The 24,033-nt window shown below is 42.1% G+C and overlaps 1 protein-coding gene across 9 annotated transcripts in view; it reads left to right on the plus strand.

Annotated features, from left to right (window-relative positions):
* Positions 1 to 24,033, plus strand: part of Golga4 (golgin A4) — a 91,521-nt gene that overhangs the window by 10,206 nt on the left and 57,282 nt on the right. For 7 of the 9 annotated variants that reach the window (XR_009380349.1, XM_059268855.1, XM_059268856.1 and 4 more), the window contains exons 2-5: positions 3,930 to 4,019; positions 12,821 to 12,919; positions 17,424 to 17,489; positions 22,525 to 22,833. Coding sequence is in view for 8 of the 9 variants with exons in the window: in XM_059268855.1 (XP_059124838.1) it covers positions 3,930 to 4,019; positions 12,821 to 12,919; positions 17,424 to 17,489; positions 22,525 to 22,833 (564 nt within the window). In the remaining variant the exon portion in view is untranslated. The remainder of the gene's footprint in view (positions 1 to 3,929; positions 4,020 to 12,820; positions 12,920 to 17,423; positions 17,490 to 22,524; positions 22,834 to 24,033) is intronic. The other 2 variants (XM_059268861.1, XM_059268862.1) reach the window with 1 other exon arrangement.

Genomic DNA, 24,033 nt, shown 5'->3' on the forward strand with positions numbered 1-24,033 from the left:
GGCAGGCAATGAATTATGAATGTGAGCCTAGATAGTACCACTGGTTTTTCTTAGCAAATAGCGCGCGCGCGCACACACACACACACACACACACACACACACACACACACACACACACGAATTTAGGGCCTTTCCCATGTTAGGCAAGTGCTCTACCACTGAGGTGTCTCCAGCCCTTTAAATTCATACCTGTCTTATATTGTGAGAGCCCATTAAAGATCCATGCCCCAGGAGACCAATGTTTCCCTCACGATTCTTCTCTTGTAGCTCCAAAGAAGATCAGTCAGCCCTTGGGTTGAATGTTGCCAGGTGCTATTGTACTGTTCTGGTCACAGGGCATTTTAGAGCTCACTCTTCATCTTTATATACTTTCAAAACTTTAAGTCACTTTGTTTTACATTTATCCACAGTTGATGAGTCAGGTCAGGCCCATAGGAGGCTGAGATGTAAGGGCGGTTTTAAAATTCACATTGAGGTATTTTTCCAAGTGAGTAAAAGTCTCTATATAGGGTGTCCTCTCCTGGCATCTGGGTATTTGGAGAGCTGAATTAATAACCCAGAGATTTCTTAGACATGGAGTCACAGCAGGGAATTTCCTCTAGTCAGTAGTTTCTAGTTGGTTTTCTAACATTTCATCACCTCTATGCCAAAGGGAGCTCGTCCCTTCTAGTGGCAGCTTCCAGTATCTCAGCCTTTGAGGCTTGGTGTGGAAACTGGCTCTAGGTGTAAGAAGGACTAAGATGTGTACTGCTGTGCCCACATTTCACATGGGTGCCAAACATCCAGAAACTCAGACTCTGTGTTTGTACAGCAAGCACTTTGCCCAGGGTTCAGTTCCCTCAACTTTGATGAAAGCTGTCTGTAGCTAGAGTTTTCCTGCCTGGCCCACAGTCAGGGCAAATCTCTCTCACCTGCCAGTCCCACAGCCACTCAGACCCAACCAAGTAAACACAGAGACTTATATTGGTTACAAACTGTATGGCCGTGGCAGGCTTCTTGCTAACTGTTCTTACAGCTTAAATTAATCCATTTCTATAAATCTATACCTTGCCACATGGCTCGTGGCTTACCGGCATCTTCACATGCGGCTTGTCATGGTGGCAGCTGGCAGTGTCTCTCTGACTCAGCCTTTCACTTCCCAGCTTTATTCTCCTCCTTGTCCCGCCTATACTTCCTGCCTAGCCAATGGCCAATCAGTGTTTTATTTATTAATCAATCAGAGCAACACATTTGCCATACAGAACATCCCACAGCAGCTGTCTGTAGAGTAAACAGGGTTTAGTGCACCCCACCCACACACACACACACACTTCCAAAACATAACATGGACTTTTAGTTATGTGTATTCTAGGTAAAGATTTATGTCACATTCACCTATTTGTCTGGTTAAACTTTTTTTTTTTTAAAGATTTATTTATTTATTATGTATACAGTGTTCTGTTTTGCATGTATCCCGGCAGGCCAGAAGAGGGAGCCAGATCTCATTACAGATGGTTGTGTGCCACCATATGGGTGCTGGGAATTGAACTCAGGACCTCTGGAAGAACAGCCAGTGTTCTTAACCTCTGAGCCATCTCTAGTCCGTTCATCTCGTTTTGTCTTGGATGGTAGAGGATATCTTACCCCTTAAGGTGACTTGCTGGTTTTAGTGGATCGTGTACTGATTTTAAGATCATTTTTAGAAGGAGTGTGTGTTGGAATTGTAACAGAATTCAGTCTAGGCAAGACGAAAAGGAGTTTGTTAAAGAATGTTTGGTAGCTGACAGTTTCTAGAGGGTCTGTAGGCTGATTACTACATCCTGGTGCTTAAAAAAAAAGTTCAATGCTCACACCTGGTACTGGCAGGGCACCTCCCACTGCTCTGCGCTCCCTTGGCTGTTTCCAGCTCTGTGCCTATGCTTACCAAAGGGTGACCTTTAACTTCGCATTTCTATTTTCTTACTTGTGACTCAGTCTCACGTGGGTGTGTCTGATTGGCAGATCTCAAGTTTGCTGTTGAAGATAAAGAGAGGACTGGGCTAGTAAGTTTTTAAGATCTGTTAAATTTAAGATCTGTTTATTGAAGAAAGTTATTGAGCTTAGCTATACAGATGTGTCCCTGCCACTTAAACTCATTCTGTGTTCTGCCCTTGACCTAGACATCGTTTCTCTTCAGAGGCTAACGTTTGTATCTTTCCCGGAGTGGATGGCCAGTTGTTTCCACACTGTTTACTGAACATCTGCCCTGTGTGTGTAGTGTTTATGTGAATGTGTATGTATAGGACTCTGCTCATGACCTCTCTAACCTGTCCATAGCAGTGTGCTCACACCTAGATTAGAGTTCCATCTGTCCACTTGTTCTCTCATGTGGGTGACAGGTATTTATTCAGTGTTTTCTCTGTAAAGCTGCGTAGATATGTGAGTAAGGAAGCAGACATGCAGGTGAGTTCAGAGGATTTTGTCACAAGTACAGAGGAGGCTTAATGTTTTGGTTTTATGCTCTCCGGGCTGTTTTTAGCTCACATTAGAGTAGACTTCAGACACCAGGTTTAGTATTTGGGCTCTTTGTTCTCTAGTGAGGAGTCAAGTAATCCAGCTGTTCTTAGCATTTCAGTGTCCAGCTGGGCTGTACATGGAGACTCAAAGAAGGCTTTTGACGAAAGAGGGGGGACATGCTGTTGGCCTGTAAATTTCATAGAATTGAATGTTTCAAGGACTTCAGAGCTGAAATTGACAACCTTTTTGTTTGTTGAGTTTTGGTTTTTCAAGACAGTTTCTCTGTGTATCCCTGGCTGCCCTAGAACTTGATCTGTAGACCAGGCTGGCCTCGAACTCACAGAGATTCACCTGCCTCTGCCTCCTGAGTGCTGGGATTAAAGGCATGTACCATCACCATCTGGCTCAACCTTTTTGCTTTGGTTTTAACGAACTTAAAATTTTTGAATCATTTTGTTTTGTTTTACAGAAAAGGGGCAAAGATAGAATTTTCATGTACTTCACTTGACCTCAGTTACCCCCAGTATTATCATCCTAAATATAATCACAGCCTTATCTTACTTATATTTTGCTAACATTGACTGTCAGGTCAGGATCTAGTGGATGGCTAAGTCTTGTAGTTGATCTACTGTAATTATTTTTTCCTGTTCTTTTGTTTGTTTGTTTGTTTTTTATGTCCCTTTCCTTTCTTTGAGTTCCTGGACATGAAGTAAGTAAAGAACTGCAGCAGCGGTGGCACACATTTAATCCCAGCTCTTGAGAGGCAGAGCCAGGCAGATCTCTGTGAGTTCGAGGCCAGCCTGGGCTACAGAGTGAGATCCAGGACAGGCACCAAAACTACACAGAGAAACCCTGTCTTGAAAAAACAACAACAACAACAAAAAAAGAAAAGTGTAGCATGAATTGTTAGAAGGTTTTATTAATAAAAACAAACCCAGAACTAGGTATTGGGGTGAATGCTGAAAGGTCAGAGAGACAGAACAGGCCATAGCTAACCTCACCTCGCCAACTTCTCAGCCAATCCTGTTTCCTCAAACTGGATGCCTCTGAGTCCTCATCCAAATGAATCTCAGCTGAATTGCTGCTAAAAGCCTAAAAGCTTAACCAGACTCTAGTTTCTGGTTTTCACGCCTTATATACCTTTATACTTCCTGCCATCACTTACTGGGATTAAAGGCATGAGTCACCATGCCTGGCTGTTTTCAGTGTGGTTTTGAACTCACAGAGATCCGAATGGATCTCTGCCTCCAGAAGGCTAGGATTAAAGGTGTGCGTGCCACCATTTTCTGGCCTCTATGTCTGTCTAGTGGCTGTTCTGTTCTCTGACCCCAGATAAGTTTATTAAGGTGCACAATATATTGGGGGACACACTATCACCACAGAAAAGAACCGCTCAGAGAATAATGTACTAGTCAGTGCTGTCTTCTAATTTGTACAATAATTTTTAAATGTAGGCTTCCTCCAGCTCTTCAACACCAACAAGGATTAGAAGCAGGACATCTTCATTTACAGACCAGCTTGATGACGTGACACCCAACAGAGAGGTTAGTGTGGCCTTCTGATGTACTTCTTATAGGGAGTTCAGCTGTAATGCTGCTACTGATGACAATATGGGAAACAGTTTTGACAAGTCAGTTATTTAATTTCAGGGTACTGAATTTATTAATAACTCAACTAATCTTTTTCTTTTTAAAATACAAGTAGCAGTTAATTCTTGTAAACTGTTTCTTAGAGCAAAATAATTTAAGAAGATAAGTATGTTTATTTAATATTTGGAGCTATTAGAATAATTCAGTAGTGTTTTATTTAAATACGGGGAAAAGCCCTATATTTTCAAGTTGGTGGTTAGAAACTGAAAAGTAACTACCAATTCCATATAACTAGCAACTGGCATGAAAATTGTTTTTGTTCCTTTTTTTCTGTGAAGTATAACATAAATATAGGAAGTTGTTAAGGGGACTGAAGAAATTGCTCAGTTGAGAGCATTTGCTGCTCTTACACGGGACCCAGGTTCGTCTCCAAGCAACCACATGGGGATGCATATTTCCTATAACGCTCTAGGGGTTCTGATTCCCTAGGGGCACTACCAGAGGGTGATGGATCTGCTGCATCTATAGTTACAGGCAGTTGTGCCTGTTGGGAACTAAATCCAGATCCTTTGGAAGAGTGACAGGTACTCTTAACCACTGAGCCACTTATCCAGCCTAAGAGGTGTCCAGTTCTTTTTAACAATTATTTTCTTTTACATTTATGGTTTGTGTCTGTGTGCTACATGTATGCCTGGTACTCATGGAAGCCAGAAGAAGGCATCAGATCTCCAGAACTGAAGTTACAGATGATTGTGAGCCATCATGTGGGTGCCAGGGATTGAACTTGGATCCTCTGGAAGAGCAGCCAATGCTCTTAGCCTCTGAGCCATGTCTCTACCCGCCCACCCCTAAAATACTTAATTATTTTTATTTTATGTATATGAGTGTTTGCTTGCATGTATGTAAGTGCATCATATGTGGAAATTGCACTTTGCTTATTTGTTGGAATGGTTGTCTCTTCCAGTTTAATATAGGAATTGTCTTGTGAGCAGCTTTCTCTTAAGGGCACAATGCCCAGTATCACTCTGAAATGAGAGAAGAAATTGTTTTTTTAGCAACAACTTGGAAGCAAACCAGATAAGGAAATACAAAATCAACTAAAGACAGCTACTATACCGTTTGAGCTCAGGATTTCTGAGACCATCCAGGGCATCAAAGAAAGACCCCTCCTTGAAAACAAACTAAAATGAATAAATTTGAGCACTTTCCCTCTAAGAACAGGAGAGGCAAGTGTGTGACATTGTATCTGTGGGTGCTGGGCAGGACCTACAACAAAAGGCACAGGCTAAAGGGGGTGTAAAGTCATGTCAGTCTGCAGAGGACTTTTATATAGACCGTTGCAAGGAGTTCAGTAAAAAAATATTAGAACAAATGAGTCTAGCAAATAAATACAGATAAGATTGATTTACAAGCATACATTGCATTTCTGTGAATAGTAATTTTAAGAAGCCTCTAAGTGAATTAACACACAGAGGAGGTATTTAGAAAATCCAACTCTGGTTCATGATAAGAACAAAGTAGGAGTGGAAGGGAACTTGCTCACATGATAAAGGAGGTGGATTAAATTACCCACAGCTAGCATCCAGATTTTTAAGATATAACAGTAAGAAGTTTATTACTTTATCTATTTTGTGGATGTATGTGTGCATCACAGTGTGCATGTGGAAGTTAGAGGACAACTCGGGGGAGTCTGTCTCTCCTTTTACCATGTGGGTCCAGGGGATTGAACTCAGGTCATCAGGCCTGGTGGCAAGTATCTTGTTCGGTGAGCTGTCTTGTCCCCGAAGACTAAAGCAGCCTAGTGTCACTCCTCTGTGGGCCCACAAAGTCCTTCTGTGTGTATTGAAGTGGACCCATGGTTTTAATGTATTTCTGCAGACTGTGACACTTGTACTAATTGCTATTGATATTAAATTTACTTTGCCTCCTGTTAGAATCTCATTTGATCATGGCATACCGTTTGCTGGTGTGTGGCTGGATTTGCTTTCGTTAGTTTCATTGTCTTGAAGATTCTCATGTGTTCATAAGGAATGTCCGTCAGCAGTTTCCTTTATTGTTTTGTGAGTTCTGATTTTGTTATCAGGACTTATTGACCTCATAGAACAAATTCATATTCTCCTTTTATGTATTTTTTGGAAGAGTTTGTGAAGAATTTGATCTGGTCTTGGGCTATTGTAACCCCCTTTATCTCCCCATTTTAAAAAATGTGTTAAAGTGTTTTGATTACTAATTTAATCTCTATAGCTCTATTCAGATTCATTCAATTTTTTGTTTCTTCCTATTAATTTTAAAGAGTTGTTTCCATTTCATCTAAATTGAAATTTCATCTAAATGAAAATTCCATTTCATCTGATGTTAACAGTAAGGTTTCATTGTCTGTTTTTTCTTCTACCTCAGCTAAAGGTTTGTTGATCTTTTGAAAAATTACTTTTTGATTACACTTTCTAGTTTAGTGATAGGCATTTTCAGAATTGGAGTGGCACCTTTAATCCCAGCACTCAGGAGGCAGAGGCAGGCAGATCTCTGTGAGTTCGAGGCCAGCCTGGGCTATAGAGTGAGTTCCAGGACAGCCAGGACTGTTACATGGAGAAGAAACCCTGACTCAAGGGAGGGTGGGGATGGGGAGAAGCAAAGCCAGAATTGGAGTGGCAAGTTGATGTTTGAAGTCTTGTTTTTCTCAGGTCTTAGGTACTTGGAGTGAAACCTCTTAAGGTCTATATTGTATCTTCATTCTCCATCCTTTCACATCTGCAGTGTTTGTGTTGGGCTAGGAGAGTTACAGAAGCTTGCCTTTAAGACTGTATGAAGTAGAGGTGGCCACGTAGACACAGTGGACCCTTAGCTGTGGCCGTGAACTTCAGCACGGGGCTCCCTCGTTCTTACTGCGCCGCCGCCGGTCTCTGCGGCCGCAGTTGTGTCGCCGTCCTGCGAGGAAGAGCACAGTGCCTCTAGCTGGCCATTTGAACATTGTGACCTAAGTGAGGTAAGAGAATGCGAGCTGTTGAGGCGCTAAACTCCTTAGCACGGCTCCTCCACTACTCTGTATGAGGGATGACAATCAAATTTGTGAATAAAAGTGAAAACAGGAAAAAAGACTGAATGAAAAGAAATTAAACAGTTACTTGGAATTAGCAATGGTTTCTCAAGGAATTTCAGAGATGCCCTTTAAAAAGCTGCAGGCTGGGGGCTGGAGAGATGTTTCAGCGGTTAAGAGCACTGGCTGCTCTTCCAAAGGTTCTGAGTTCAATTCCCAGCACCCATATGGTGGCTCACAACCATCTGTAATAAGATCTGGTGCCCTCTTCTGGCCTGCAGGCATACATACAGGCAGAACACTGTATATATATATAAATAAATCTTTAAAAAAAAAAAAAACTGCAGGCTGTTGAAGCAGGCTGTGCACACAGCCAGCTGTGCTGAGCCGTCACCTGGAGGACTTGGGGTCTGATTGCCCTATGCACCCTTTCTGTGCTGGAGCCACAGACATAGAATGAACATTTCCTCTTGTTGAGGGTGTACCTGAGTTCACAAACATGGAAAACATCTCTAGGCCAAGATGGACTGAAACCATTTCTGAGAGGCTTGGAGTTGAGGCCAAAGTCAGCTGTTTTCAACTGCAGCTCTGTAAGAATGAAAACCCCCTTGGTACTGTTCTGTCAGTCCTCCAGGGTGGTATTAAGCCGGTACCACATGCGGCACAGCAGCGAGGTGAAGGAGGTGCATGCTTTAGTGTAGGCATTTACTTAAGTCTATTTGGATAGATTGAGCGGAGCTGAAGTGTTCTGTGTCGGTGAGTTAGAGTGGGTTGTGAACGGCAGCAGAGCTGAAGTGTTCTGTGTCGGTGAGTTAGAGTGGGTTGTGAACAGCAGCGAGCTGAAGTGTTCTGTGTCGGTGAGTTAGAGTGGGTTGTGAACAGCAGCGAGCTGAAGTGTTCTGTGTCGGGGAGTTAGAGTGGGTTGTGAACAGCAGCGAGCTGAGATGGCTCTCCTAGCTGCAGGAGTTGGCTGCTGCTGCCAGGGCTTTCTGTGGCTTGTTAGGGGAAGCTTCTGTCCCTGAGGAGCAGCCTCACGATCAAGAACTAAGTCACACCTCTGTTGGGCTTAGTGGCTCAGCTTGCCATGGTTCTTGCCATAGATTCTGACCTAAGCTGGTGGAGCCTTGGGAATCAGATGAACTGGATGAGAAGGGACGGTCACCGGAGGAATGAGAGACAATACCTTTTTCAGAATGAGCCTGTAGAGCAGCGGTTCTCAACCTTCCTAGTGCTTCGACCCTTCAGTACAGTTCCTCATGCTGTGCTGACCCCCAACCAGAACATTATTTTTTTGCAACTTCATAACTGTAATTTTGCTACTGTTATGAATCATAATGTAAATGTCTGTGTTTTTTGATGGTCTTAGGTGACCCCTGTGAAAGGGTTGGTCAAACCCTCAAAGAGGTCATGACCCACAGGTTGAGAACCACTGCTGTAAAGGAAATTCTAAAGAAACAAGAAGTCAGCCAGCAAAACTAGACACTAAGGTATGAGTTTATAAAAGATGAGCTTCAAACAGTAGAGTGGTTGTAGCTGGAGAATTTTTCTCCAGCTCCCACCGCCAAGTCCCGCCAGTCCCAGAGCCCACTTATAAAATAAACACACAGACTCTTACATTATTTAAACTGCTTGGCCATTAGCTCAGGCGTATCATTATCTAGCTCTCACTCTTATATTCAGCCCATTTCTATTAATCTTTACTTTGCCACGTGGCTCGTGGCTTACCGGTACTTTACATCTTCCTTGTCTTGGCAGTGGCTCCAGCTGGTCTCTCTTTCCTTCCTCCTTCCTCAATTCTCCTCTCTCCTTGTCCCGCCTATACTTCCTGCCTGGTCACTGGCCAATCAGTGCTTTATTTACATAGAGCGATACCCACAGCAAGTGGTCTACAGTAAGACAAGTGAAGAAATAATTTCTTAAAATCAACAGAGTGTTGTGAGAAAAACTTAGCCCAAACAAAAGTAGTTTAGGTAGATATGAAAAAGAACTAGTTAGAAATTCTGGAGAAGGAAAAAAAAAAAGATGGAAATGTGTCAATTATAATAAGACTAAGGAAAATGAGTGAATTCAGAAAAAGTACTGACTACCGCACCATAGACAGACACAGATGTGGAGGGATGGCCTGCATGAGATTTGCAGGGTAGGTCGGGATCCTCTGAGATACTCCAGAGGCTTCAGGTTGACATGAATGCCAGGGCACACAATTCCACTCAGTGTTGTGCCATGGTGACACCACTGGGGACCACACAGAAGAGCTGAGTTTGTTTTTAGCTGTTGTAGATTAAAATTTGAACAAATTTTAGACATTGGCTGGCTGGAAACTGAGTGTTGGAGAAGACCTGTTGGCTTTCTGTTTGGTGTTGGGATGGAACCAGTGGCCTTGGACCTGCTGTGCAGTTTCTACCGTTGAGCTGTCTCGGCAGCCAGAAGAAGGGCTTCTGAGGTTCTGGGGAGTGGGGTGAAGGGTGGGGTGTGTGTGTGGAACTGATCTTAGTTGTTTTGCTTTGGTGAGGGAAACGCTTGGCTCCATGCTGTTCATTTCTGTGTGACCACCTTTTGGAATGCTGGTCACCGTTTCTCTATGATGGACATCAAACTTGGGTGGTGCTCTCTTAAAACTTCACATATACTCCCTTTTAAACTTGCGTTTGTTTTTTTTTTTTTTTAAACTTGCATGGGTAACTGTTTTTGTTTTTAAAAAATTAACTTTGGAAGCCTAAGAGAAGTGAATCTGTGTAGCTTTCAACTTCAAGTTAACATTTATTCAAAGTTAATATATATATAATATAATTAATATATAACTGGTAATAACATTTAGAATTTAGTATAGAAAGTTCTTGGATTCTATCCTAGGAGTACTAGTCACCTGTACGACAAAAAGAGCTTAAAAAAAATCTTGGGTTTGAGAGACGGCTCGCTCGCTGTACAAGCATGATGACTCGATTTGGATCCCTAGAACCCATGTAAAAAGCCAGGTGTGATGGCACACACATATAATCCTAGAGCGAGGAAGCAGAGGCTGGAGGATCCCCGGAGCTCTCTGGTTGGCCAGTCTTGGCAAGATTGGTAAGTTTCAGTTTCAGTGAGAGACCCAGTCTCAAGAAAGTAAGATTGACGAAGCTGGACAGATAGCTCAGCAGTTAAGAGCACTGGCTGTTCTTCCAGAGGACCTGGGTTCAATTCCCAGCACTCAGATGGCAGTTCACAACTGTCTGTAATTCCAGTTGTAGAGGATCTGGCACCCTTGCACAGACATACATTCAGACAAAACACCAATGCACATAAAAATAAATAAGTCTTTTAAAAAAAGAAAAGAAGGTTGAGAGCAATAAAGGAAGACACTCAACATGAATTTCTGGCCTCCACATTTACCCACGTGCTTATGTGCATACATACACCAGTGTGCACATGCATTGTTCTAAAAACTTGTTTAATTTAATCCAGTTTTATTTTGTCTTAGTCTGGTGTAGTGACACCTAACTAATCCAGTTAGGAGGAACAAGAGTCAGGAGAGTCAGTGTTCAAAGTCATCCTTGCTACATAATAATCTGGAGGCCAGCCTGAGGTACATGAGGCCCTGTTTTCAAACACCAGCCAGACCAAATAAAGCAACATTGTGTCTGTCTGTCATTAGGATGTCTCTAGTATAGTGCTGGGTAAAGAATTAGTGAGCACTTTTGTCAGTGTCTGTAGCCCTAAAGTCCTGAGGGGAAAGTGTATGTTTTTAAACTTTTGTACATACTTATTTTCAGACATGTCCTTTACAGGATATATAATTTATTGTATATTATGTGCTTATTATTTAGTGTATTATATACCATGGAGTATTGTACTTTATTATATAATTTTTCTTAAAACAACTGCCATCAATATTTAACTTGATTAATTTTTTAGCATTTTCATTTTGTAATAATTATATATGCAGATTATAAAAAACTAGGGGGCAGCTTGTATACCCTCTCTCCAAATAGCAACATCCTGTATAATTATACCATTGTATCCCCAAAAGCAGTTACCATTGAGAAATCTGTGACACCCATAGAGCTCCTATTCAAATCTCTCCTGTCTTACAAGTACTGATCTTGTGTGCTTGCATATGTGTTAGTAATCTGCAGTTTCACTCATGAATAGGCATGCAGTCTCTACCATGAGGGGTCTGGGGAGGTAGCTCAGTGCGACAGTACTTGCTGTACAAGTGTGAGGACTGTAGTGTAGATCCCCAGAACCTACACAAAAGCCAGGCAAGTGTGGTGGCAGCCTGTAATCCTACAGCTGACCCCTGTGGCCAGCTGATTAGCTGTAGACTAGCTGGAACTGGCAAGCTCCAAGCTCAGGGAGAGACCCTGCTTCAATGGTAAAGTGGAAAGCAATCAAGAAAGACAACTGATGTTAACTTATACATGCAGAATGAATCATTTTCAATAAAAAATATACACCTAATTCAGGATTGTTTGTGTATTGGTGTAATAGCTTCTGGAAGAAAAATAAAACACAAAAGAATATGTATCAAAAGAACTAGGGTCTGCGGGGCAGTGGTGGTGCACGCCTTTAATCCCAGCACTCGGGAGGCAGAGCCAGGCGGATCTCTGAGTTCGAGACCAGCCTGGTCTACAGAGCAAGATCCAGCACAGATACCAAAACTATACAAGAGAAACCCTGTCTCGGGGGAAAAAAAAAAGAAAGAAAGAAAGAAAGAAAGAAGGAACTATAGATTTTGTTTATTTCAGATGTTTCTTATGTATGTAGTTATGGGGGGCGGTTAAGACAGGATTTCTATGCATATCCCAGGCTGTCCTGGTACTTGCTTCTGTAGACCAGGCTGGCCTCAAACTCAGATCCACTTGCCTCTGTCACCTGAGTTCTGGGATTAAAGGTGTGCACCACCATCACCTGGCTCTTATGTATATGTATTTTTGATAAAAGTAATTTTGCATATAAGTATTAACAAAGGTATTTTTTGTGTTTTATTATTCTTGTATACTTCGGTACTGTCTTTTTAAGTATCTAAAGAAATCACTTTAGTATTTATAAAAGTTATGCTAAAGTTGTGTTGTTTACATTTATCTTCAAGCCCCTTGACTGAGAGATGATTGACATGAATGTTCTCCATAGTTGGTATATATAAGTCAGTGAGTTGAGGATGATTATAGACCTGTGAAGCTGGCATGTTGGGGCTATAGCTGTACCCTAGACCATCACCTCCTGAAGTTTCTCCTGTCAGGATTTTGCTGTTGCTGCTGCTGAGGAGGAGGATGGTGTCTGGTAAGAAGAGTTCATGTAATGTCTAAGATGTAGCTTCCTAGGAAAATTTAAGTATGCAGTCTTGTTAGCTCTGGGCATTATTTTCTGTAGATCTTCAGAATCTTCTTTGCTTGTCACTGAGACGTGGCACTTTTGTGCATTTTTAATATTGGAATGGACCTTTATATCCAGTTGCCAGATTTATTGGGTGCCAAGATGCCTGCTGCAGACATCTGTATGCCAGTTAGCAAGTGGTGTCCAAGTTGCCCTTAAAAATCCTAAACTCACTAGTTGATCCCATTCCTGATCTTCCCCAGCAACCTGCTGTTTCCTCTTTGGGAAAGGGGGTGATCATCATGACAGTGGCTGTCGTACTGAGATGCTGTAGTGTTGTGCTGTACGGTCACTTTGGAACATGCAATGATTTATGTTCATCATTTGTTTGTTTTTGTGCCTCTGCTTATTACACTGACTGAGACAGGTACTAGCCGGGATGGTAGCAGAACCTGCCTTTCTCTCTGAGTATACTATCTTTGCTTTGGATTCCTCCAAACAGCCTAAAACACAGATTGACAGTGTGGTGAGTCCTTCCACCGCTTTTGCATTCCCTTGTGGGGAAGCAAAGCCTCTGGGTAGTTGTAGCAGCAAATCTCATGCGGTTTATCACTTACCTTCCCTCAGAGCATCTTCAGTGTCCATGTTGCTAACCCTGCCCTAAAACCTTAGAGAACAAGTCGCTGAGTGTGGCAGCTAGCTGCTTCCTGGTAACTCTAATAGCATCCCAGTAACATTCCCCCTTCCCACTAATGTAGCGAAAGCAGCCTTCACTTGCTAGAACTAGCGCTTAAGTTTTATCCCTTGAAAGTGTTTGCTTATACCGAAAAAGCCAGTGTGCGTGGTTAGAAATCTGTTTCACTATTAGGAGGAAGCCAAGAGTGTTGGAGATGCAAATGGTTTTTTAAGGAAAATAATGCATTGTGTAAATCAATACTTAACAACATTGGTAGGTAGGTGGATTCTATATTAGCATGTTCATGTCTTTATTTTGAAACTGCAGTTAAGAAGTCAGTACATTGTGTTTTGTAATTACTAGTTTTTAAATATGAAAGAAAACGGTTGTCTCATTTTAAAAAAATGAATGAATTCACTTAATTTTAACTTTATATATGATTTATTTTTGGGAAAGTAGACATTTTTTTCTATTTGGAGTATCTGGTAAACTGATAATTTAATAAATTAAAATGTATTGGTGTTTACTTACTAAGGATAGCTTTTGATGTTCCCTTGGAGGATGGCTGAACTGGGTTTGCAGTTTTTCTAAATGTTGAGAATTGGTTTAACTTGGTAGCTAATGGTAAAAACAGAACATTTGTTCTTAAACCAGGTGCCAGTGAAGGCTTGGTGTGCACACGGTCAGCAGTGGTCTTCAGTTGTACTCCAAACTTGGGTCTAAGGAAGAAAACAGCTCAGGGTGGAGACAGGATGTCAAGGGACATTTGGAAAGCTGCTTTCTCTCTGTCTCTGGCTACAAGGAACATTTACTGTTTATAAAGATATTTGGGGCTGAGTCGGGAGTCCCAGCTACCCAGATTTACCAGTTTATTTAAAAAAAAAAAAAAAGACATGCTGTATTTTGCATATAGGAGTAATAGAAACTTAAAAGGCATAACTTTCATGAATACAGTATATAAAATAATTTCAATTCCTATTTTGTTGTCAAAATTGCTGTAAGGTAAAAGTGAGTACTTTAAATTATTTAGAAATAAACTTAAATAGACTAAAAAAACCAATCTTATATACATTTTATATGCTCGTGATTAGTTTTCTCCATAAGACAAAGGGAAACTAGAATCGTTATTTGGTATCATAACACAAATTTAGTGGGGATTAATTACAAATTCACTAAGTGCTGAGTTTTCCCTATTTTAGTTTTTTTTTTTTTTTTTAAGGTTTTTATTTATTTATTGGGGAGAGGCAGGTTTCTCTATTATTAGCTCTGGCTGTCCTGGAACTTGCTATGTAGACCATGCTGGCCTCAAACTCACAGAGACCTGCCTGCTTTTCAGTTGCTGGGGTTAAAAGCATGTGCTACCCTGCCAGGGCTTAATTTAGTTTTTGAAAACATACTTCTCTCCTTACTCTTAAAAACAACTGTATCCTTAGTGCTCAGCAGTCAGAAAATAGTTATAGAAAGATTGAAACAGATATAATTAGAGAAGATTGTAGAAAAAAAATGAAAAGAATATATTTGAAGACAAATTTGGCAGAGAAGAGAAGGTGTATATAGGAAAATCAGCTGAATGGGTTTTCCTTTTGTCTAAAAATTGCCCCAGTGGAAGGAAGCTTTGGTGACTCTGATCATCAGCATATGTTGAGTGAACCCCTCCACTTCTCTGTGTGAAGGAAGTGTCTAGGCAAGGATTCAACAAGCCTTCATTGAGTGCTTACTATTAGGATGGGAATATTGGTGTGCCCTGCCCCCGAGGGCTGACAGGTTAATGTGGAGACAAGGATGTCAATGTGCATGTATGCACAAAAGAGTCCAAGTGTTGGAGAAGAAAACAAGCATCAGATAGACGTGTTGGGTCTGCAGGGAAGCCAGATGGGGCGTCCCAATGCAGGGACTGCAAACGTTGAAAACAGAACAAGGCGGAAAAGGAGGACTCTACAGATAGTGGTGAAACCTCAAGCTTTGCTTCGAGAGAGCAGCGCTGGTTTAGAGTCACACAGTCTGCTGGGCCAGTGTGCTGTAGCTAGCTAGAGCTTTCCTGCCTGGCCCACGGTCAGGGCAAATCTCTCTCACCCGCCAGTCCCTCAGCCGCTCAGACCGGACCAAGTAAACATAGAGACTTATATTGGTTACAAACTGTATGGCCGTGGCAGGCTTCTTGCTAACTGTTCTTACAGCTTAAATTAATCCATTTCCATAAATCTATACCTTGCCACATGGCTCGTGGCTTACTGGGATCTTCATATGCGGCTTGTCATGGTGGCGGCTGGCAGTGTCTCTCTCACCCAGCTTCCTGTTCTCTCAATTCTTCTCTGTTAGTCCCACCTATACTTACTGCCTGGCCACTGGCCAATCAGTGATTTATTTATTGACCAATCAGCAACACATTTGACATACAGACCATCCCACAGCAGTGTGCCCCTAGCTATACTATACTTACTTGGCTATATAATACAGTATTTACATTTAAAACTATTTTCAAGGCTGGTCGTGCTTATGCATGCCTGTAATCTCAGCACTCAGGAAGTGAAGGAGGGAAGACCAGGAGTTCAAAGCCAGCCTCAGCAACTTAGTGAATTTAAGACTTTAGACTATGTGATACCCTGTCTCAAAACAAATGAACGAAGAGTCCAAAGAAAAGAAAGCTTTAAGAATTGTTTGAAGTATTGTGTGCCTTGAGCTTGATTGGTGATGTTTAAATAGCTGTGGAGCGGCTTTCTCATGGGGACCACACTTGTGTGTTAGGTCGTGGGACCTTGCTGCCACTCTTTGTCCTGACCTAGTGTATGGAGGGAGCCCTTTGAGACCTTTCTTCATAATTTAAATGTATTTTTGACCTTACAGTTTATTACTATGATATTATGTAAATAACATGTCCTATGTAGTATTACTTTGTCATTGAAATGGTGGTGATCAGGAAGGTAGGTTAACCCTATGTTCTCCCAGCATTTTTTCCTATGTAACTACAAAGAAATCTCTCAGACTGGTAAAAATTAAGAACTTATTTCAGAGGGAAGAGAAGGTACTTGAAAGCTTAACTAAGGAAAAATTGAAGCCTATTATAAATTATAAATAGTAATAATGTGACTATTCCCTCTCACCACATGTCTATTACCCAGTGTCAACAATTAATAGCTTGTACCCATCCTTTGCCATCTGTTATCACCATTCTCATACTTCCATGGCCACATTGTTTCCAACCTCCACATACACTCATTCCCCCACTTTAAACATTTTTAGCAAATTAAATCCTAAAGCTAGGGTGGTGGTACACATTTGTAACCCAGGACTTGAAAAACTGAGGTGGGAGAGGATCCTCTTAACCTAGGACTTTAAGACTAGCCTGGGCAACTTAGTGACACCCCATTTCATAAAACAAGAATGCCAAAGAAACCCTCCATTTGTAAATACTTTGCTTTCCTTCCTGAAAAATAAGGTTAAATTATATGACACAATAAATTTATAATACCCAAAGATTACTTTGTTGTTGTTAAATACCTAGTTACCTTGAGAATACTTTTGCCAAGTTACCCATTTCTCCTTTGATCTTTCCTTGGGTTAGCTGTAAAGGCAGAAAGTGTAGCACGTAGTTGCCAGACCCCTGGGACAGTGACCACGGCTCTGTGGGGTGCAGCACTATTGTGTAGAGCAAGGAAGTGCTTTCTCATGAGCTGCTTCTGTAGTGGTGGTGGGTCGTAGAGACAGTGTGCTGTGCGTGCTGCACAGCATTCCGAATCTATCTCTGCAGTCCGTGTCCTGAGGTAACCAATGACTGGCCCTGGGAGCACTGAGCTCATCAACAGAAGGAAACAAACGGCCAGGAAATGTGGAAGAAGTTTTCAGTAGAACATTTTTTTGCAAACCATTACACTGGTTTCATTTAAATTGCTGGATTAGAATGAATGAGGCATTTCAATTTCTTATTACCAAGTTTGGTTTTTAATAGCTTTGCCCAAATAATTTTAATTTGGATGTAGTTTTACTATAGGGAGCAGGTAACATAACTACTTTTTGGATAGTTTTCTATTGGATGGAGTTGTGCCGACAGACTCCCTGTAGTTGATTTTTGTCATGGGGAACACAATTAGGGATGTAAGGGGAGGAAGTTTGTGATTAGCTTGAAATAAATTTGCTACACACTAATCTTTGCTCTGTAGTTTTATGTTTTACAGCAAAATGATTTTTCTAAAATACTTAACCACACTACTTTTGCCTGCATGAAAATATTCTAATAAACAATTACTAATTTTGCTTAATAGATACAAGTGTCTACTAGGTCTTACTATTGTGTTTTAACAGCTTTTAAGCTTTAGTTTCCTATTCTTTTTTTTATGATGTTCTTTCTTGTTCTTAGAATGCATCAACTCAAGCTACAAAGTCTCCAGATGGTGTTAACAGAAGCGAAGCGTCCCCTCCTCAGGTTTGTTACTAGTTTATTTAAAAATGTAAGTCCTTTCAGAGTGTTGGCCTATCTGTTGTGACTGCCTGGAAAGAATGCCACCTAACCTCTTTGCTAGGGCAGGGCTGTCACTGTTCCCGTTTACAGATGGAGGCGTGTTGCAGAGGCACCCTTCTCCCTTCAACTTCTTGTCGCCCACTCTGTTTGACTATCGCATCCTTGATACTTTATGAGTACAGGCCGGCCTTCAGGAAATAGCATCTCTGTTCTAGCGTGTTCTATCAGTAGAATGATAGCCATACCAAAAAGTCCCAGCCTGTGGGCTTTCTTATAGTGTCTGTTATCAACGTTATTGAGTCTTAGAAAAGCTAAATTAGCCAGGCGGTGGTGGCGCACGCCTTTAATCCCAGCACTCGGGAGGCAGAGCCAGGAGGATCTCTGTGAGTTTGAGGCCAGCCTGGGCTACCAAGCAAGTTCCAGGAAAGGCGCAGAGCTACACAGGGAAACCCTGTCTCGAAAAAACCAAAAAAAAAAAAAAAAAAAAAAAAGCTAAATTAGAGCAATATTAATTGAAAATTAATCAAACTTTAATATCTGTATAAAAGTGTGACATATTCATCCTACAAATACACCTTTGCACTCAGCACTCAACCTGGTGTGAGGGCATAGTGGCTCAGCAGGTAAAGGTGCTCGCCACCAAACCTGATGACCTGAGTTTGATTCCGGGGACCTACTGGTGCAGGGAGGGAACTGACTCCTGCACGTGGTCCTCTGACTTATGTGCTCTATCTCCTGGTATGCACACATAAATTAATAGATATAGTAAAAAACTGAAAACAAAAAGTTCCCGAACCAGACCTAATTAGTAAAAGTCTTTGGCTCCCTTCCGGTCCCTTCTCTCTTCCTCAGAGGTATTCACCATTTTTGCTTCTAGCACTGCAAATTAATTGTGTTATTTTGACCTTTATGTAAAGTGTCAGGTTTCCTGCCTGCCCACCTCCTCCCTTCTCCTTCCTGCCATTTCTTTAGATCAACGGTTCTCAACCTGTGGACCACAACCCCTTAGGTCGAACAACCCTTTCACAGGGGTCACATATCAGATATCCTGCATAGCAGATATTTAAGGTATGATTCATAAACTGTAACTCCAGAGGATCCAACACTCTCACACAGGCATATCATGTGGGCAAAATACCAATGCACATAAAATAAATCATTAAAAACATTATAATTCAAAGCAGTAGCAAAATTACAGTTATGAAGTAACAATGAAGATAGTTTTATGATTGGGGGTCACCACAACATGAGGAACTGCATTAAAGGGTCACAGCATTAGGAAGGTCGAGAACCACTGCTTTAGACAGTTTCACATCTTGCTTTGACTGGTCTAGAACTTACTGTGTAAGCTAGGCTGGCTTCAGACTAGCACTGGCCCTACCTCTGCCTCCTGAGAACTGAAGTTACAGTGTGAGCCACCATGCCCAGCATGTCTGGCTGCTTTTGTTTCATACTCCATGAGATTTATCTGTATTGTTGCTATGATTTCAAACCATTTTCATTGCTTCCTGGTATGCCAGTGGTGAACAGGATTGTTGGCTGATATTTCACTGGTGAACAAGACAGTTAAAAAGGAATTCTATGAACAGGCTGATTTGATTTGGGGTCATTTTGAAGAGTGTCTTTTGTTGACCATATTTACACGTTTCTGTTGGTGCATGGTAGGGATCATTATTAACTCGGTCTGTTGGTTCGGAGGGCAGTGTCATCTGCGGCTGGCAGTTCTTCCCCGGGAACTGCTCCACAGACTCTCATGCTGTGTATTACCATTTAATCAACCTTCGTCTGGACCAGTTGGGGGTGGAGTGAGGTTAAATTATCTGTCTACCTTTTGGCCTCTGGGCTTTTTCCTTTTTCTATTTTTGTATATCTTTATTTATTTATTTATTTATTTTGTTTTTGGTTTTTGGTTTTTCGAGACAGCGTTTCTCTGTGTGGCTTTGTGCCTTTCCTGGAACTCACTCTGTAGCCCAGGCTGGCCTCAAATTCACAGAGATCCACCTGGCTCTGCCTCCCGAGTGCTGGGATTAAAGGCGTCTGCCCTCTTTTTTTCTTTCTTACTCCATTGCTGGTTTTGTAGCTGGGTGGCTGGCCCCTGATGTTCTCTCTTGCTCCTCCTTCTTTTCCTCCCAGATTTCTCCTATTTATTTTCTTTGCCTGCCAGCCCCGCCTATCCTTTCTCCTACCTCGCTATTGGCCATTCAGCTCTTTATTAGACCATCAGGTGTTTCAGATAGGCAAAGTAACACAGCTTCACAGAGTTAAACAAATGCAACATAAAAGAGTGCAACACATCTTTGCATCATTAAACAAATATTCCACAGCACAAACAAATGTAGCACATCTTAAAATAATATTGTACAACAAGTGGGTTTTAATTTGCGTTTGAAAAGCTGAACATTTTAGCCTGGTTGTGTTGTTACACTCAACAAAATCTGGCTGTGGTAGGAAGGAAGAAGCACAGGTCAGATGTCATGTGAAAGTAGTACCTGCCTTATCGGAGCCTAAGTTCTTAACACACACACACACACACACCTCATGAAAAGGGACAGGCAGAAAGAGGTTGTGTCACTTCATCAAAGCCACATACACACTGTGGCAAAGCTAAGTCAGGCCCCAAAGCAAATGCTCTTAGTTCTTCCAACCAGAAGAGTGCATGCTCTACCGGCAAGCTACATCCACTGCCCTGGTGATTCTTTTATTTCTACCTTTGCTTTTGTTTGAAGCTGTCTCTTTTATTCTCTAGTCCCTTCATGCTAGTTGTTGCAGCATGTCGTATTAACTCATTCAGTCTTTCCTGTAGTCCTGCAGAGTAGATGGCATCCTCCTCCTCCTCCTCCTCCTCCTCCTCCTCCTCCTCCTCCTCCCTCCTCCTCCCTCCTCCTCAGGTGCTTTCCAGCCTCATTGTACAGAGGAAACAGGACTATTGAGCTTAGTAACTCGCACCAGGTCCTGTAGAACAACAGACGAGTTGGGACTTGAGCTTTGGTGATCCTGACTCTACCACTGAAGGGATGAGTCACACTCTGTTCAGAAGTGTTACTCTGGGACTAAGGCTGAGTAGGCAGAGTGATGCACACTTGCCAAGCACTCCTCAGTCTAAAAATAGACAATCAAAGTTACTGCCAGCCAGAGTAGACGTGGCAGCTAGAATGATTAGACCCTGCAAATGTAGACTTTGACATTGTTCATTCGCTTCTGGAAGTCCTGAAATAGCAGCTCGTTTTAGGGTTCTTCACATGTGCTCATCTGTCTCTCCTAGGGTCTCTTGTAAGGGTGTTGTGTGCTAGGAACTGACCAGCATTTTCCCATGGGTCGGTCATAGGTGACTGGGAATGGACTTGCCAGGGAAAGGAGTTCTTGAAGATTTGTACAGGAAGGCTCTTCTCTTCCTTCTGACCCTCCCTCCATCATGAGGGTGAAACTTGCACATTATGAAAACAAAGCAGAAAGTGAGAGTAATGTAACACAAAAACTAAATCCACCCAAAATCTTACCACACGAAGACACTGTTTACCTCTGCCTGTGCCTTTCTTTTGTGACCTGTTCTGATGACACCTGTGAAAATATACATAGAAATTAAAGACTATTTATAAAAGAAGTCAAAATGAGCTCATTGTATGCATTCTGCCTTTTTTCTTTCTGCTTTTTTCTTTTTCTTTCTGCTTTTTTTTTTTTTTACTTTTTTGGTTTTTTTTTAAAAATATTTTATTTATTTATTTATTTATTTATTTATTTATTTATTTATTTATTATGTATACAGTGTTCTGGCTGTGTGTTTGCCTGCAGGCCAGAAGAGGGCACAATATCTCATTACAGATGGTCGTGAGCCACCCTGTGGTTGCTGGGATTTGAACTCAGGACCTCTGGAAGAGCAGTCAGTGCTCTTAACTGCTGAGCCATCTCTCCAGGCCCCTTTTTTGTTTTTTTTAAAGACAGGGTTTCCCTGTGTAGCCCTGGCCATCCTGGAACTCACTCTGTAGACCAGGCTGGCCTGCAACTCAGAGGATACACCTGCCTCTGTCTCCTGAGTGCTGGAGTTAAAGGCATGCGCCACCACCACCCAATTGCACACTGCTTTCTAGCTTGATCTTTTTTATGTATTTATTTACTTTTTAATTATGTGTATGTATATGTGTGTCGGGGGATATACACATGGGTGCAGGTGTTTAAGGAGGCCAGCCAGAGGCATCAGATTCCTTGAAGCTGGAGCCACAGGTAGTTGTGAGTCACCTGACGTGGGTGCTGGTCCTCTGGAAGAGTACGTAGTACATGCTCTTCACCACTGAGCCATGTCTCCTGCCCTCCAGCTTGATCTTTTAGTAGTGCATTGCGAACTTCTGTATATACTCTGCAGTGTGTTCTCGGGTGTATTTGGGTGGTTTCCAGGTTGTACTATTACAAACAGCCTGAGTCCATAGGAAGAGGCTCTAGGAGAGCTGTGTGTCACAGGGCCACCCCACTCCCCTGCTAAACAGAATTGGCACATTAATGCATTACCGTCTTCCTCAGCCCATTTATCTATTTTGGTGAAAAGAATGATCTGGAATCATTATCTCCATGAAGACTCACCAGATAAAGCCGTCTTGAATTGAGCTCCTCACCTCACACTTCACCCTGGATGCCCACACTTTAGGCTGGTGTGCTGTTAAAGGGTCTAACAGCAGGTGGGCACATGAGACTTCACAGTCCCTGTGGGGTCAGCCTGCTAACCATGCTACCTTCTGTACAGATGAAGAAATGGGAGGGAAGTGACTTAGTGAGGGCTTGTACTGCTAGGTGACAGGCGTGAAAGTCGGAGCCCAGTTCTCTGACTTCAGGTCCAGATTTTTCACAGAAATTGGCCGTGTCTTTCATTTTTCAGAAAACAGTGTTTTGTGTTACTTATCTGGGATGCAAATTGAATTTGTTAGAGCTTTTACTAGACTACTGCTAGTGACAGGTAGTAGATGTCTAAAGTGTGCATTTTAACTCTTGCTCCATTGGGCTTTGGTTACAGTCAGGCGACTCGCAGACTCTGGCGCAGAAGCTCCAGCTCCGAGTGCCCTCAGTGGAGTCTCTGTTCCGAAGTCCCATAAAGGAATTCTGGTCTTCTAAAGAGTCTCTGGTGCGGACATCTTCCAGAGAGTCCCTGAACCAGCTTGACCTGGACTGCCCCGCTGCTGCCGCCTTTGATCCACCTTCCGACATGGAGAGCGAGGCTGAAGACGCACCCGGGAGCTCCGACAGCCTCAACAGAGAGCAGTTGCTTCAGAGGTTGCGAAGAATGGAGCGAAGCTTAAGTAGTTACCGAGGGAAATACTCAGAGGTAGGAGCAGGCTCTGGCCCACACTGCTCATACATTCCCCTTGGGCTGTTCTCTCCTTCATGTTACTGCATTGCTCTTAGCCTGAGGCTGGCTGACCCTGGTCCTGGTTACTGGGGGCGGGTAGTTTGTGGCAGGACCAAGTTAGGCCTTCTGTGGTACAGGTGCCTTTTAGCAGACTGACATTTGGGAGGTTATTGTGTGTAGCCTGGTTTTCACATTCCTGCAGTGTCTATGGACACCTAGGGCAGAGGTCATTCTCTTTCTTCTCTATCCCCCATGTTGTTCATCTAACTAGAGTAACTTCACAGTGACCTCTTCTGACTGCCATGGTTTAGCTCAGTGGTTCTCAACCTGTGGGTCTGACGACCCTTTCACAGGGATCACATATCAGATACTTACATTACAATGCATAACAGTAGCAAATTTACAGTTATGAAGTAGCAGTGAAATAATTTTTTTGTTGGGGGTCACCACAGCATGAGGAACTATTTAAAGGGTCACAGTTTTAGAAAGGTTGAGAACTACTGGTTAGGTAGTCTGATGACCTCAAAGATTTGGCTCATTCTCATTGTACCAATATATAATTTAAAATTTTTATTGTGTATTGTGTATTTGTATGTGCATGCATGAATGCATGCCATAGCATGTGGGAGGATAGATTAGAGACCATCTTGTGGGAGTTGGTTCTCTCGTTCTACCATATAGATCCCAGGGGTTGAACTCAGGCAGTCAGTGCCCTTGGCCACAAATGCCCTCACTCACTGAGCCGTCTTGTCAGGCTGTCTTTACTTTTTTGACATTTAAAATTTTGTTAACATGAATCCTTAAAAAAAAAAATTTTTTTTTACACATATAGGTGTTTTGCTTGTATGTGTGTCTGTGTACCACTTATGTGTTTGGTGCACTTGGAGGCCAGTTAGGAGCAGCCATGTGGATGCAGGGAATTGAACCAAGGTAATCTCAAAGAGCACCCAGTGCTCTTCTTAACCTCTGAGCCATCTCTCTAGCCCTCTAAATGAGTCTTTTAACTGCTAAACCCTTGGTGACTCACTCTGTTTGGGGTAAGGGAGGAAGTAAATAGTGCTTTCCTTTTTTTCTTTTTTGTTTGTTTGTTTGTTTTTTGTTTTGTTTTGTTTTGTTTTTTCTTACCTCAGGAACTGAAATGTACATTTGCTACCTTGAGTCCCCTTCTGTCAAGTG

Source organism: Peromyscus eremicus, chromosome 7, assembly GCF_949786415.1.
Source record: "Peromyscus eremicus chromosome 7, PerEre_H2_v1, whole genome shotgun sequence".
Taxonomy (NCBI): Eukaryota; Metazoa; Chordata; class Mammalia; order Rodentia; family Cricetidae; genus Peromyscus; species Peromyscus eremicus.